At 38.8% G+C, this 16297-nt stretch overlaps 1 protein-coding gene across 1 annotated transcript; it reads left to right on the forward strand.

The window, feature by feature from the left end:
- The first annotated feature begins 26 nt into the window (after positions 1-26).
- ALDH7A1 (aldehyde dehydrogenase 7 family member A1) lies at positions 27-15962 on the forward strand. Its single transcript, XM_074532218.1, has 18 exons — positions 27-258; positions 359-412; positions 1401-1466; positions 3042-3122; positions 5436-5559; positions 6175-6307; positions 6842-6886; positions 7206-7283; positions 8133-8230; positions 9210-9251; positions 10882-10976; positions 11854-11938; positions 12210-12316; positions 13015-13131; positions 13570-13667; positions 13833-13906; positions 14643-14718; positions 15469-15962. The coding sequence occupies exons 1-18, from the start codon at positions 73-75 to the stop codon at positions 15521-15523; spliced, it is 1614 nt and encodes a 537-aa protein (XP_074388319.1). The 5' UTR covers positions 27-72; the 3' UTR covers positions 15524-15962.
- Positions 15963-16297: the final 335 nt, after the last annotated feature.

Raw genomic sequence — 16297 nt, forward strand, 5'->3', positions numbered from 1 at the left:
GCCGCCAATGGCCGCGGGCGGGCGGGGCGCGGCGGCCATTGCCCCGTCCCCTCGCGCTGGCAGCCGCCGGCCATGCTGGGGTTTCGCCGCGCCTTCGCTGCGCTGCTGCCGCTGCCGCTGCCGAGGGCAGGGTCGCCGCCGGCCGCCGCCATGTCCACGCTGCTGATCAACCAGGAGCGCTACGCGTGGCTGCGGGAGCTGGGGCTGCAGGAGGAGAACCCGGGAGTGTACAACGGGCGCTGGGGCGGCCGCGGGCAGGTGCGGGGTCGCGGGGGTGGGGGGCGGCCGGGCCTCGGGGGTCGCGCCCCGTGGCCCGGGGGAAGGGGCCCTGCCGCTCACCGCTCTCGTCCTGCTCTAGGTGGTGACCACGTACTGCCCCGCCAACAACGAGCCCATCGCCAGCGTCCGGCAGGTGAGCGCGGCCGGGGGCAGCACCGGCGGGGAGGGAGCTGCCCGCGGGCCCTGTCACCGGAGCGGGGCGTCCTGGGGCCTTGGTTTGGGCGCTGCCCCTGCCCGCCACCCGGGTGGCGAAGGGCACGAAACTCCCGATTCCACTTCAGGGTCCGTGGGATGTTGAGTCCAGGGCGACCGCTGGTGCTCCTCGCAGCCAGGGCCTACTGCTGGCAATATGCCTGCGGCTTTCCTGGGAAGAAAAACAGTTTGTTTGCCCTTTTTTTTTTTTCTTTTTTTTTTTTTTTTTTTAACTTGTCCTTCAGCCCTCCGCCTTGCACTCTTGCAAGCGTTGTTGGGAAGAGCAAGGGCTCCTCCCTTCCCTTTTCGTTTGTCCTGAGGGAAATTGCAGAATAGGGGCAGATTGTGCCTATTTAGTAGGGATGAGAGGCCTGGGAGCAAGTAGTTAGGAGACCAACGTGGCATTCAAGTAGTAAATTTGTGAATGTTTTTACTGTAAGAATAGCACTATTCTTACAGTAAAAGAATAGTAATCTACTCCTTTTGTGTATTAGGACTCAACTAACCCTTGATGCCCAGTGATGCTGATGGAGTAGGACATATTTGTATATGTGTGTATGTATGTCTAGATACAAACGTATATAAAACCGTCCGTTATTCTATATGGAGCTTCCTCAAACACCTGAATGAAAATTTCTGCTTGTGTTTTTTTTTTCTTTTTTTTTTTTTATTTGTTTGTTTTTGTTTTGGGTGGTTTTTGTTTGTTTTTTTTTTAATTTAGGTAGCACATGTGCTTTTCATTGACAGTGGCTTCAGACAATTTGTAATATTGGATCCAAATTGTGTCAAGTTACAGGCATCCTATAAAAGTCGCACCCTGTAGTGCAAGTACTCTCTATAAAAATATCTTGAGTTGGATGCAGAAGCTTTTTTGTGGCATTTCTTTTGGGGATTTGATTTTCTTAACTTTGATGTGCTTCGTCATGTAGGGTAATTTGGAGGATTATGAAGAAACAGTAAAGAAGGCTAAAGAGGCATGGAAGGTCTGGGCTGATGTAAGTTAATGGAGATTTCTCTTTTATTACAGATCTCTGGCAGAGACAGGCTATTAATTGCCCCATAAAGTGAAGGTGTAAAAATGTGTTCGTACTGTGTGTGGTGCATTAGCGCAAAAATCTGCAATGGGGACCTCAAGAAACAAACCCAGATAGTTTGTGTGTGTGATGCCATTGAGGTACAAAGATGAGGACATTGACTTGTGGGATATATTTGTTTTGAAAACCCTGGCAGATTTACCAAGGCTTGTGCCTGTGTGCTGTTGCCAACAGGTCTGGTGAAGTTCAGAAACCGTGTAGCAAGTAAACTGTCCCTGTGCATGTTTCACTTCCTGTCACCCCCTCTTCTGGGAGAGATATGTGGAGTATTTGGAGGAGTAACTTCTGTTCATCTTCTTGTTCCCTGGTGTGGGAACAACTGCTGGTTATAAGCATGGGGGTTTTTGTTTCACCTGCTGTCTTGGTATTTCACGGAACGGCTGTGTGGTTCAAAAGCATTAGTGTTACGTTGTATGTAATAGCTAAGCTGTTTTTCCTTAGCAAGCTGTAGTTCCCCATGCAGACCTACCAGCTGTGTCCAGCCGGCACCCATTCTGTTGCTGGCAGTGCCAGGCTTGGTTCTTACAGCTACCTGTTGTTTCTTTGGATTTCAAAAGGCAATGTGCACGCTGTGTTTTAGCCAGCAAAGTAGTTTACCTCGTCTGAAGACAACAAAGTTTAGGATAAACAAAACAGCTTCCTCAGAATATGTTAGTGTTTTTTTTGTTACAGTTTGTGGGTATAATGTTGGTAACTCTTAACATGTTCGGCAATAACATGAAAGCAATCCAACAAAAAATGAATCAACGCATCAAATGTTTCTTGAAGGCTTTTTCTCAAACCTATTTGTTATTAATTTGTGAACTTTGCTGTTTGTAATGAGCTTATTTGAAAAGATATTGTCTGTAAAGAGATATGCTTGCATGGTTTATGCATTTTTCCTCAGTCTTGTTTCTATAGAGAACTGATTGCATATGGTTTGCAAATTGATGCTATGCATTATTATTTACCATACTGGTACCACATTAAAAAAAAATATTAAGAGTAGGTGTATGAGCTTAATATTTTCATGATTGAGTTTTTTGTGTGTCTTAATTTCTGCTAACAAGGTAAATGTCATACTAAAAGAAAGTTTGAAAGTGTGTTATTAAGTACACTTCAAGGCTCAGAAACCATTAAGTGCACTTTTATGAAAATGCTTATTTCTTGAGATGCAGCTGATTGGTTGCATTTGGGCTGATGTAGTTGAACAGAAGTAATAGAATTAATCTGAATGCTTTTGGCAATATTTAGTGAAACTGAAGTTTTGAACAGACAAAATGTTTGTACTGCTATCAGTCCCTGAGGCAGAAAACAGTTTCTTGTAAACCAGTGCACATGATAAAAATGAACAAGTAACAGTGTCTTCAGAAGATAAGCAAAAAAGCACAGCAATCAGTCCTTGCTTACTGCAAGGACAGAAAACTAGAAGTATATATATAGCAGGAGTTACAGATTTTCAATCTCACATAGATTCCTCTGTTTTCTTTTGACTAGATCCCTGCACCTAAACGGGGAGAAATAGTGCGACAGATTGGTGATGCCCTGAGACAAAAAATCAAAGTTCTAGGAAGCTTGGTAAGGTATTTTCAGAAGTAGCCCACATTTTTTGGGAGGTGGAGTGGGGAATGAGGGTGAGTGGTATGTCAAAACTGCTTTTTTTCAGTAATACTAAGTTTTCTCTGCAATACTAACCTTAGTAATTGTTAAGTAATTGCTGTTATTTCCATTAGCTTGCCTTATTACCTTTTAATTTTAAAAAGAACTAAAAAAAATTATTATGGTATAGAAATGGCATGAAGCTGTGTCAGCTGAGAGTTTGGTTACTTATTAAGAAAAGGCTCTTCACCCAGAGGATGTTTGGGCACTGAACAGGCTCCCCAGCAAAGTGGTCACAGCACCAAGCCTGACAGAGTTCAAGAGGCATTTGGGCAATGCTCTCAAGCACATGGTGTGATTCCTGGAGAGAGTGCTTGACCAGGAGCTGGACTTGATCCCTGTGGGTCCCTTTGAACTCAGGATATTCTGTGATTCTGTGAATTGACAATTTGTAATAGGAAAAGAAAATTTATTGTGGGCTTCTCTGGGGTGAGTGGTGCAACTGTTGCCCTGCTATTTTCCCTCTTGTCTGTCAGATAGGGCACTTCCTCATACTAAAAGTATCTTGAAAAAGACCTTCCCTTAATACAGAGCTTGTAGCTTTGAGCTCTTTCTGATGATCTGTAGGACTTTGCCAAGTGACATGTGGAAACATGAGGCTTCAGAAGTTGAGACGGTCTTAATGAGATGATCTTGCAGTGCCGTGCAGGACATAAAGGCTGAAGGACCACTCCTTTAAAATTCTTGCTTTACTCCTTTTCTTGCTAGGGAAGAAAAGGAGTCAAGTGGGGAACTTCCACTTTCTTTTTGCAGGGCTTGCCTGTCTGTGCTGCTGTTCAGAAACAGCTGTGAATAACTCCGTGTGTAGTCAAGCCCATATTGTTAACCTTCAAAACCTTGTTCTGCTGTTTCCCTTGATGTTGTCTCCTCAGCGCAGTTTCTGTTGTGGAATTAGAGTGCTAACATACTTCTGTATTTAAAAACAGTAGAGCTTCCCTGATGAGTGTGGACATACAGAAGTTTGTTCTCTATTCTTGACCAAAACTTATGGCTTCTTGCCATATTTTCTTAGTTTTCCCAAACAGATAATATGCGTGTTCAGCTCTGCTAGGATTGGGGATGAATTTCAGGGTGAAAGAAGTGCAGTAGGTATTCAGGTTTTAGGACTTTGCCTGGCTGTAGGATATGTAAAAAGGAGCTGTATAGAAACTCATTTTTCTCAAACACTGTAGGAGATTTCCAGGCTCACCTTGCCATGCCCTAGTGAAGTATCCAGGTGTTTCTACTGCACTTACAGACCCACTGCTGTGTTTCTGAGTAGATATGTCGGATGCTGCTCTGTTTTTGGTCAAAGATAAGGGCTGTTCCTTCTGTCTTGAGATAAACACAGGCATCAGAGAAATACAGTCAGTCGTCTTTATGTTAACTTTCATATGGAGAGAAAAATCCTGTGGAAATCCTTTGAACCTCATGCATCATTTAACAGCCTTTTTAAAGTACAGTCATCACTGTAAAGTGTCAGGTGTTATCTGCATGAAGTCCACATCTAGCTATCAGAGCATGACCACAAAACTGCGTGGAGATAAGTAGGTGATTTTTCAGCTCCCAAATTTTGAGATTTTCTCATTTCTGGATGGCGATATCTTCAAATACCAGATTATTCTCACTGATATATTTCAGTGGAGTAAGTCTAACATAATTTTAAGAGAAGGATGTAGTTTAAGGTCAACTTCAGGGAAAAAAAATCAATAAATTGATCCTAAACATCCCAGGTTACTAAAATACTAAACTTATAAAAGCATTTTCAGCAGTGTCTGCAAATGAAATCTTTCAAATTTGCTTTTAAATATTGTAAAATGAGTAGTTTGCTTATGAAAAATGTAAGTGGCTGTTTTCTTTGGCTGGAGCAGAGTAATCCCTCTTTTTCAACTTGTACCTTGTCTGGCCCACAATGTAAGCAAGCCTGCTGATGTAAATCCAAGGTATTGTTGATCAAAACATATCCTTAGTATTGGATCCTCCTTTCAAGTAGTTTTTTAAAAATTTTTCTCCATTAATTTCCTTTTTTAATTTCTTCCTGTTGTATTGGGATATGACCCTTGTCCAGTTGTCTAGTGTGTTGTTTCTTTAAGTTCTGAATAACTGGGGAAGAGGTGAATCTCCTAATGAAAAAGTGTGTGTTAAAATCTTACTTGGTCAGTAGATATGCACCTGACATTAAGTGGAGACAAAATATATTAGGGATCCACGGGAATTTTGTAAAAAAGTTTGTCTTACTCTGAATTTTTTCAGGTCTCTTTGGAAATGGGAAAGATTTTTGTCGAGGGTGTTGGGGAAGTGCAGGAGTATGTTGATGTCTGTGACTATGCTGTTGGTTTGTCCCGAATGATTGGTGGACCTATTTTGCCTTCAGAAAGTAAGTATGTGTTATTTTTTTTGTTTTGTTTGTGGAGTTTTATGGTTTTTTTTTGGTGTTTGGTGTTTTTTTCTTTAAAGAAAATAAGATATGGAGGTATTGCTTAAATATACGGTCTTGTAGTGCATCAAGATCTCTGTTCTGTGTGTTATTTAGGGAGCTTTAGGAATAGATGTGGTGCGCAGTAGTGCCAGCTATTGAAGTACCTAACGAAGTGACAGATAAGCAAGTCAGTCCATCCACTTTCTCTCTTCTTTGAAGCATTAGATTCTCTTTGGTTTTTTAATTGATGAAAGGTGGTAGAGAACAGTATGTAAAAAGTTTTGAAGTGTACTTAGAAAGGAGAGACCTCCTTGTCAGTTATCGATTACCACAAGTCATCATTATGTTTAAAATAATAAAACTTTGTGTTGTCAGATCATTAGCTTTTTGCACAGTCTAGCTAACCTTGATCCAGGTCAGCTGCAGAACACAAATAACACAGCTCTTTGCAAGCTAAGGCTGTGGTGGACTGAAGAGTGATGCTAGGTTTCTTGCTTACATATTTTCCCTTTTTAGAAAAACCCGAGACATTAAATGGATGAAAACTGTATTATGTTGTGGCTTTGCTTTCAGGACCTGGCCATGCCCTTATAGAGCAGTGGAATCCTGTTGGGCTGGTTGGAGTCATCACGGCCTTCAACTTCCCCGTGGCAGTTTATGGGTGGAACAGCGCGATTGCAATGATCTGTGGAAACGCTTGCCTCTGGTAAGAGCTAGCTGTCCACCTTGCTAACAGTTTTCATAAATTGGAAAGCTTTTAAATCAGGCATGAAATTGCTATTGAGTGTCAAGTGTTTCTGGATATTTGATTCTATCTAGGGTAGGCGTAAATAATTTTTAGTCAGAGCTTTTTTTAATTTTGTGGTAACCTCTTTTTTGAGGTACTGTGGTGCAGATCCATCCAGGACTTAGCCAGATGGCCTATGAATAAAGAACCCAGGGTGAGGGCTTGCAGCTGTGGTAGTTAATATATTCCAAGTTAGTACAGTTAAGATTAAAAATCTGAATAAGCAGCTTTACTTTCTCTCCTATCTCCTACTTTGCTTTCATCTACCTCCTTCATTCTAAAGTCTGGCCTAGCCATTGTCTACATGGATTTCAGTAGAAGTTCTGAATGCTCAGCTGCAGAAGGAAATGCCTGTGCTGTAGATCAGAGACCCTAAAAATTGCTTATTTGAATTATTTCTTATTCTTAAAGAATTCAATAAGAAGATAATGTAAATTTTTTTTCACTTTCTAGGAAGGGTGCTCCTACAACATCCCTTGTTAGTGTTGCTGTTACAAAGTGAGTTCTGGTTTCTTTGATCTTCATCTCAATAAAAAGGAGAACTTTTCCAAAGAATAAATTTCATAGTGATACTTCCTTTAGGTTTATTGTTACTTTATATCAACATTTTAAATACTTACTGTGCATTACCCATAACATTTATTTTAAAATGCTAAATAAAAGTAGGCCACTTAAAAGTCTTGCAGATCTAATATTAACTCCTGAGAACAATTACCCCAAACCACTACTACCCCAAAATCCCCAGACAGTTCTAATGGTTCATTCCCCATTTGCGCTTGTCAGAAATCTCTTAACATTTCTACATCTTTGATTCCAGGATAATTGCAAAAGTCTTGGAGGATAACAAGTTGCCTGGAGCGATCTGCTCTCTGGTTTGTGGTGGAGCAGACATTGGGTAGGTAATATTTCTTGTGTTTTGTGAAGGTTTATAAAAGGAAAAAAATATACTTTGAGGTACTTGTGAAGTTATTCTAGTCTCTAGGAATGCACATGTTGTCATGATTTTTATCAGCCGGTCTGCAACTCTGGCTCTAGTCCTGCAATAAATATAATACATATGTCTACTTGCTGCTGTGAGATCAGCTGCAAACAAAGAACTTGTCAGATATTTAATGAAGAGGCATGACTAAGGTTATATTCCACTTCTGCATATGCTGACACTCAAAGACTACAGCTAATATTAGGTTCCCTTACCATCTTCTTGAGAGTTTTCAATGTATAGTGCCTTTTAGATTAGTTGTGGAGGAGAATAATTCCCCTTTCCCATGTTCGTGCAGAGCTCTGCACTTGCTCATAGATCTGTGCTTGGAAGCTGTACAATCTAAATCACTTTGCTTGATTTTTACCATGAGGAAATCCCCAGTACAAATGTACATTCAGATATATCTTTTGAGTATTTTAAGAGAAGGCAAAGCATATGGCAAACATTAAAAAAAGTCATAGATTTGCATGTTTTCTTGTGGATCATAACAATTGGAACTAATCTCACAATATACTTTAGACTGAATGTCAGTGTCACTACAGGTGATGCTTTTTGGCCTAAAAATGTGGATGGAAACAGCCTTGTTCCTTTTTTTCTGGCTAAGGGGAAGCTTTCCTGCCATTAGCTCAGTTGCCTGATGTTTCAAAGAAACTCTGGCTTTAAAGCTCTCCCTGGTTGAAGTTGATATATGTGGAAGGTGTAAGCTGCTCTTCTGTCTGCATTTCTTTTGTTGAGCACAGTGCTTTGTGTCCCATTGTGCAGGACAGCAATGGCTAGAGATGAGAGAATGGACCTCTTGTCCTTCACTGGCAGCACAAAAGTGGGCAAACAAGTAGCACTTATGGTTCAGGAGAGATTTGGTGAGTGTGTGGGTTCTTCTCTATTTATTTCCATGTTTGGTGAGGGCAGCAGTGCCCCATAAGATTTTAAAATAACAGTAACACAGTTTTCAGCTGTGTTACTTTTTTTTTTTTTTTGTCTTGGATAAATGGGGATTTCAAACTGCTTGTAGATACATATGTCATTTTCAGTTCTGTTACAATTCAGATTTTTTTCAGTTTATCTGCAAATCCATAGTCTTACCATTAATGTGAGGAGAGGTGTAGTGGTGTCCATTAGTATTTAGTTGTATGGAGATTTTTAGGGTGAACAACCAGAGCTTATGGTCTTTTGCCAATGTGAATAGAATACATGAATACAGTCCCCCTCACCTTTTACTCCTGATAAATACAATGATGATTTTGGAGGTGCTGTTTTTGTTGCAAATATTTAAAAGTGTACAGGCAAGAATCTCAGCTGCTAGATTCTTACTTCTTAGTTTATGAGCAGCACCTTGCAAACATATTTTTTTGTTTTATACATTTGAAGTGCATGCAAGTGTAAAAAAGCCCCCCAGAAACCAGAACAGATAGCAAATATTCACCCAGATACAGGTGGTTATTTTTTGTCTCAGATTGTAGATAAACAGTTGCCAGGGAAATAAATGAGCTTAGTTAAATTTTATGTGCATTTTGATCTTTGTAGGACCTTATTCTTTATCTATGTCATACTATTTATGCTGCTACTTTTTCCTGTTTCAATTTTTTTCTTTCCAGTGCTATTTTTTTGCCTATCTTTTTAAACTTCATTGTGCCATAACTGCTGTGCACGTATCCTCATGACATGTGATAGATGTAGTATTTGGTGTAATTTTCTGCTTTGTCTAGACTGTGATCTCTAAAATGTTTGTTTATCCTTAAAAATATGTTTCATGAAGCTTAGCTCTAGTTAGAGGTAGTCTCACTGAGGTACAGGGAATATTTGTGGCTATGGTATAACTTATTTTGTGTTTTTCATTAGGTCGAAGCCTGCTGGAATTGGGAGGAAACAATGCCATTATTGGTAATATGTGCTGTAGAAATTTAGTCCCATAGATTATATTTGGAAGCTAGTATGCAAATATTCATAGCTAATTGTCACTTTTTTTTCTGTTTCTTTTATTTGTTCCCCCCCAGCCCTGGGCTTTTAAAAGTACATCTAGTTTGTGTAGAATAATAGAATGTTGTGGGATTTTTCTGTCTTTAGTATTGTGGAGGGAGCAGTTTTAAGACAGAATCTTACTCTTTGTTTTAAGACAAAGAGTAAGATTCCAAGGTCTCATAAGTAATCAGTGTTGAAGAGGAGAATGGAATGAGAGAAGCAGTAAGCTTCAATAATGGGTTGTGGACAATGTTAAACTAAGCAAGTTTGATTATAGGATAGTTTTAGTTGTAGAATCATTAAGGTTGGGAAAGACCTTTAAGATTGACTTTAGCTCTTAATGCAGCAACAGCATATTCATCAGTAAACCATGTCCCCATGTGCCTCATACCTTCTGGATGCTTCCATCCATAACAACTTCACCATTTTCCTGGGAAATGCTGGTCTGCACTTTATATATAATCTTGTGAACACTACACTTTAGGCATTTTAGAGCATAAGTATATATATATATAAAGTATAAGGTTCTTATGATACTTGAAAGAAAAGCATAAAGATATTTATTTCAGTAGCACATTTTTCAGGTTTAAGTGCCTTAGGGTATGATCCAGTTCCTAGAAAAACAACAAATACTACAAGGCTGACCAACATTGCAGAAAGAATATATAAGCTCAGTAAATACCTAAATTGCTGTCCTGTTGTGCTGTTGCCTTTTGTTTCACTTTTCTCATATTCTGGACAAATGTGCTTATTTACATATATATACTCTTTTGAAGTACAAACATGATGCTACATCATCTACTCTTTTGAAAATCACATTTGAGCAGTCCTTCTTTTTTTCTATGCTGCTTTGTAGCCAGCAGTATAAACTTGTTTTATGCTTTGAAAATTGTTTATTTTTTAATGTTAGAGTCCTGCTTTTTTTGGAATTGACTTTGAATGATCACATATTCATTTTTTGGCTGGTCTTCATCCCAAACTTTGTACAGATTTTGGATGCTTAAGAGACTTTTTTTGGGACTGGTTAAGCCAAGTGATATTTTGGGGATCGTTTGAGCTTCATAAAACATTTCAATGTCTTCTAGCCAGATGTATTTGTTCAGCTCATTGTACATTTTATATTACTGTACACCTGTGTGTTTTAGCTGTGCTTTTTGTAAGGCCATGTGGATACACTTTATGATTGTTACTTTATGCTGATAAACTACTTAGTGAGAGACAGATTGGAGAAATGGCAAGAAATTGCTTGTGGTTTCCTGAATTAAAAGGAAGCTAGAATTATTTGCAAACTTTATTGAAAAAGGCTCCCTTCAGTAGTTCAAACCTACAGTTATGTTCCAATTGCATGTGACTGATTCCAGCTGCAGAGAAATAGTAGGAGTTTCAAGGCGTTTCTTTGTATCTTACCATGCTGTGCAACTGTTCCAACTTGTGCAACTATTCCTAAAGATTCATGACCAACCTGTCAGTTTCTAATATTGTTTAGCATCTTAAGTCTTGTGAACTGCCTGTTTACTCCAGTAACATGCTCATATTTTAATTTTTTTTTAAGTGTTTGAAGACGCAGATCTAAACCTAGTCATTCCATCTGCTCTATTTGCTGCTGTGGGAACAGCAGGTCAGAGGTGCACAACTGCTAGAAGGCTGGTGAGTAAATGTGTATTGTCTCGTTTAGGTAGCTCTGTATTTTAACTTAATTAAATTAAATTAATTTAAAAAAAATTCCAGATTGGCTGAGAAAATGACTAACAATTCCTAATATTGTGAAGAGCAACAAATAATATTTGAAACACACTTTTATTTTGTCAAAAAAAGTATGTTAGGAAAATAAGAACATAGTTTCATTTCAGTATAATTCTAGCTCTAAACAGTTTCTTTGTATGTATTTCTAACTGTGCTTTAAGTCAGGAAAATAGTACTTGGCAAAGTTCTGTATTTCTGTTTTCATTACCAGAGCTTTGCTTGTGACTGCTGCAAATTTTGGTTCAGTGTTTATATTGCAGCAAAGCAAGAGTGCGTGTGTTACCTGCTTTGTTATTAATTCTTAACCAATCATTTTCAACAAGTTCAACAGTGTTATAGTGTCAGTGTCCATCTTGTCACTGTTGGGTTAATTCAGTAAATATTAGGTAAAATGGATGTGGGTAAATTGATTCAGGTGTATTGGATGAGCAGTGATTCCTCAAACTGGAGCAATAAAATTTCTGGAGTGTTTGTTCTAGAACACTAAACTGAAATGTTTATGGTGCACATTGATAGTACTGATCTGAGATGGGGTAAAATTAAAACAGATTTTTGTTACTTGGCTTGTTTTGAATTTTTATGATGAAGGTTTTACATCTTCATTTTCTGGTGTTAGTGCTATTTCAGAGGCCTTGGCCTCTGTCTCTTTTTAATTTTGGGATTTGCTGAATATGAACAACAGTATTTCTGTTCTTTCATTCAGCCCCCTTCAAAGTGCAGTAGTACTTCAGGAGCAGTTACATAGGCTTCCCTGTCTTACAACTTTGTTACCATGTTTTAGTTTCTCCATGAAAGCATCCATGATGAGGTGGTGGCAAAGCTTGCCAAGGCCTATGCCCAGGTCCGCATCGGTGATCCATGGGATTGTAAGTAGCTATTTCCATCTCATGGGTTTAGGAAACAATTTGCTGTTGGTTTCTTTCTGTTTAAATTCTGAAGTGATTATAGATCCAAATTATCTTAAGTTTAGCAATATACCAGGGGAAACAGCTGGTTTCAGTTAAAATACAGACTCAGAAAGGAAAATGAAGAATCTGGGTAATACTGGTCATCCTGGACAGATTATCTTATCTAAGATAGGAATATTTGCAAACATACACAGTTTTGATGAAAGTATGCTTCTGAATCTTTTTTCAGCTGACACTCTGTATGGGCCTCTTCATACCAAAGAAGCAGTGAAAATGTTCCTTGATGCAGTAGAACAAGCAAAACAACAAGGTGGCTCTGTGGTCTGTGGTGGAAAGGTGACTTAACTTTTATTTTCCCTGCTACAGTTTGTGCTCTAGGAAAAAAATACAGTAACATGATGGCTTAGGCCAAACTTGTACTTCAGCTTGTCTTGTCAGCCTCTACAGGATGTTAGGTTAGTCAGACTGAGAATTGTTTGAATTGGAATCCTGTCTTCAGGGTAAAGGCAATTCTGCTTGGAAGCTACTCTTACACCACTCCCCAATTGCAAGTGATAGTGAAAATAAAAAAAAAACAAAACAATGTATATGGTGAATGTCAAACATGTAACAAAGGAAAATTGCAGTTCTGTCCCTCGCAATATCTAGCTTGAGGAAATACTGGAGATATAAGACAACCACTTGTACATCTTCATCATATAGGATGTTTAATTCTCATTGACTTATTGTTCTGGGACTTCTTGTCTTTCATTGGCAACTTCTATGTACTTTAAAATTCTGAGTAGCTTACAAGCAGGAGAAAGGAAGTTTCAGCTGCTAGACATTACAACTTGATTATATCTTTAGTGGACATAAGTTGTGCTTCTATATTTTAAATACTTAAATAAGTAAAATTTAAGTTATTCATCCTATCTGGCCTTCTGTTTCTGATTTCTCAACTGTATTGGTCAGACCATGAAAGATTCCTTTCCTGCACTAATACTAAGCTGGATGCTGATTGGAACTTACTTGGTTATTTTTTATTTATTTTGAAGGTTATAAATCGCCCTGGGAACTATGTTGAACCAACCATTGTGACTGGCCTTCCTCATGACGCGCCCATTGTCCACACTGAGACGTTTGCCCCCATATTGTATGTGCTGAAATTTAAGGTAAAATAACACTGGTGAAACAAGTGTCAAGGATGGTAACAGTAGAGTCACAAGAGAGAAATCAGACATGTGTCACGTCCATACAGTTGTCCCAGCCCTTCAAGAGGTGGTGGCTCTTGTTCTGCACTGTGAGAGAGCCACTGTTCAACTCAATGTGTAGCTCCATTTCTGTGAAGAGCGCTGGAGTTAGGGTGAGATACAGGAACAGGTTGCTGTTGTTAGTGTTCATGGTTGATGCTGTTCACACCTGTTCAAAAGCAGACTGTGTTCCATGCAGCAGTGCAGGTATTGCTGACGTGGCACATGTGTATTTGCCCAGTGCCCTTCTGTACATTTGTATTATGGCTGTGGTTTATTGGGTTTTTTCTCACAGAGCTTCTTTGTGACTGCTTTGCTTTGGATGGTCATGGCTTAACCATTGACACACGCTTCTTCTAGGAGGAAGAGGAGGTTTTTGCCTGGAATAATGAAGTAAAACAAGGTCTTTCCAGCAGTATCTTTACCAAGGATTTGGGAAGGATTTTCCGCTGGCTAGGGTATAATTTAAATTATTTTTTTACTTTTCTGAGGTACATAAGATTAGTCTTTCATGTCTTTTGTAAACATCTGCATAATGCTAGTTGAGCATTTTACAGCCTTCATTTTAGGGAGGGAACCTTTCCTGATCCTAAGGAGGAATTGTACCTTATCTTTGTTTGTAGGCCAAAGGGATCTGACTGTGGCATTGTGAATGTTAACATCCCAACCAGTGGAGCTGAGATTGGAGGTGCTTTTGGTATGTTACTTGTCCTTTGTCAAGGTTTTAATCAGTCAATTTAAATGACTAAATGTGATGAAATCAAAGTTAATTTTGAATCATACTGCTTTAGTAGAAAACAGATATTGACTAGCAGTAGTTAGATTTAAACTTTTAAAAATAGCTGTACTAGGTTTTTAAAAATTCCATGTGTTATTTCCTTGTCCTCCTCTCCATCAAAGGAATGTTACTTAGATATATATTCTGGAAGTATTTAAAGATATGGCCAGGTGGAAAACTTTATAAAAGTTTTAATTAAAACAATCTTGGGCAATTCTGTGTATATTGGTAAGTTTATATAAGATTTATGGCATGTAGCATTTTTGTGAGAAAATCTTATAATAAAAAATTTTGCCTTTTTTTCTCTTTTTTTATATACTTAGGGTTGAAGAAGCATTAACCTTACCATTTAAGCAGTACAAGAACCAGCACATTCTTGTACTTTTGTCTTGTGTTAGGAGAAATGTTTTTAAAACAAGGTCCTTTCATGCCACCATGATGGGATTTTGAACTCCAGGGAGATATTTTTTTTTACATCAAGCATGAGGAGTGAGCTAGCTGTGTGTGTTGTGTGGGTTGGTAATTTAATTCACATATAGGACAAGGAAAAGGAATAGTTTTTCCAATTTTTTTTATAAAAATGTCTTACCTCCTGGAATTAGTCCAGATTGCCATGTCCAAAAATAGGTTTTAATTTAAAATGTTTTTGCTACAGGTGGTGAAAAGCACACTGGTGGGGGAAGAGAATCTGGAAGTGATTCATGGAAACTTTATATGAGACGGTCTACTTGGTAAGACAGACAAATAAATTTAAATTACAGATGAACTTCCCAAAGTTCAAAACATATAAATCTTTGACTACAAGGCTATTGTCTTTACTGAATGTGAGATAACCATCTATAAGTGTAATTGCCTTTTTTTCACATTAATAGCCAAAGAAGATTTGGAGGGTTTTTATAAAGACATTTTTTTTAACTTTTCAAAAGAAAAAAATTAGGTGGTTTTGGGGTTCTCCCCACCATTGGTTGATTTTAAATTCATCTGAAAAATGCCTGAAACTTGTCAGGAAATACTCTGAGTTGCAGCCACAGTGAGGGGCCACCACTATTGCCTCTGGTAGGTCATTCAGCTATATGTTGGTTATCTATCCACAAATCTCCTCACAGCCAATAGTGGATGAGCATTAGTGTTCTCAGCTGACTTCCATAGCTCTTACCTCTGCTATCTTTTTTTTTCCCGTGCAAAGACTTATGAACGTGAGAAATCCCACCTTGATTTTTCTATCTGGACATTCTCCTAGTAAGAGATTAAATACATAAAGAGAAGTAAGATCCTCCATAAAGGAAGAGAAAATGGCAAATGTTGTCTTTTCCTGTATATGGTTGCTATATTGAAAACTGGAGTAAAGTTAGTTCATAATTTTAAGTAGGCAAACTGCTTTAGAGAAGTCTTGTTTAGATATAACAGCTTATACATAGCAAGTGGACTGCACAAACGGTGTCAGTGATTGTCTGGTCTATAAATTGTGGTTTCTCTTTCAGTACAATCAACTACAGCAAAGATTTGCCCTTGGCTCAAGGAATCAAGTTTCAGTAACAACCTTTTGAACGGCTGTGCTATGAACCATCCTAGAATTTCTGCATCAAGCAGCTCCTAAGCATCATGGGGATAAAAATTAATTATATGAAACCAATTCTGTCAGAAAATCAGCTACTCTTTAGTTGCTTCACTTTCTATGAATGTATTTACTAATTTCGTCTTCAGATGAGAAGTCTGTGGTCTTTGGGAGGAAGGGAGGGTGACTAAAACTAACCACCTTGGGTCCAGGTGGCCTGGATAACCTGTTGCCTTAACACTGTATTTCAGTACTAACACTGCCTCTATCCCCTCCCCACCTTTTGCTGGTATTTCCAGCTACATCTGTGTTTCAAGCTGTGTGCCAAGTTTCCTGCAGTACCTGTTACTGGGGGATATTTGGGCTGCAGTACAGGGCTATTTTTCAATGAATAAATAAAGGAACATTTTGTGAAATATATTGGGCTTCTCATTTGTTTTATTTGCTGGTTTTGAGCAGGAATATTCAGAGGACTATCCATTTTCAGACACGAAGTTGATAGCTGGGAAAAGAATCATTGGGATAAAAGTTCTGCTTCAGTTTTCCTGCCTCAATTTCAGAAAGGAGACTTTCAGCATATGTTGGGAGATGGAGGTCTACTGTAGTGTCTTGGAATCTCATTTAACACTTGAAGGGGTTACAGCCAATTCAGGTTGTCCATATCAGGTTGTGATACCCTACAAGCAGACTGGCTGGAGATGAGACCTGGAGATGCAGTCAGAGGAAATACTTTTCTAGGGAATGACTTATTGTTT

This window comes from Zonotrichia albicollis, chromosome Z, assembly GCF_047830755.1.
Source record: "Zonotrichia albicollis isolate bZonAlb1 chromosome Z, bZonAlb1.hap1, whole genome shotgun sequence".
Classification (NCBI taxonomy): Eukaryota; Metazoa; Chordata; class Aves; order Passeriformes; family Passerellidae; genus Zonotrichia; species Zonotrichia albicollis.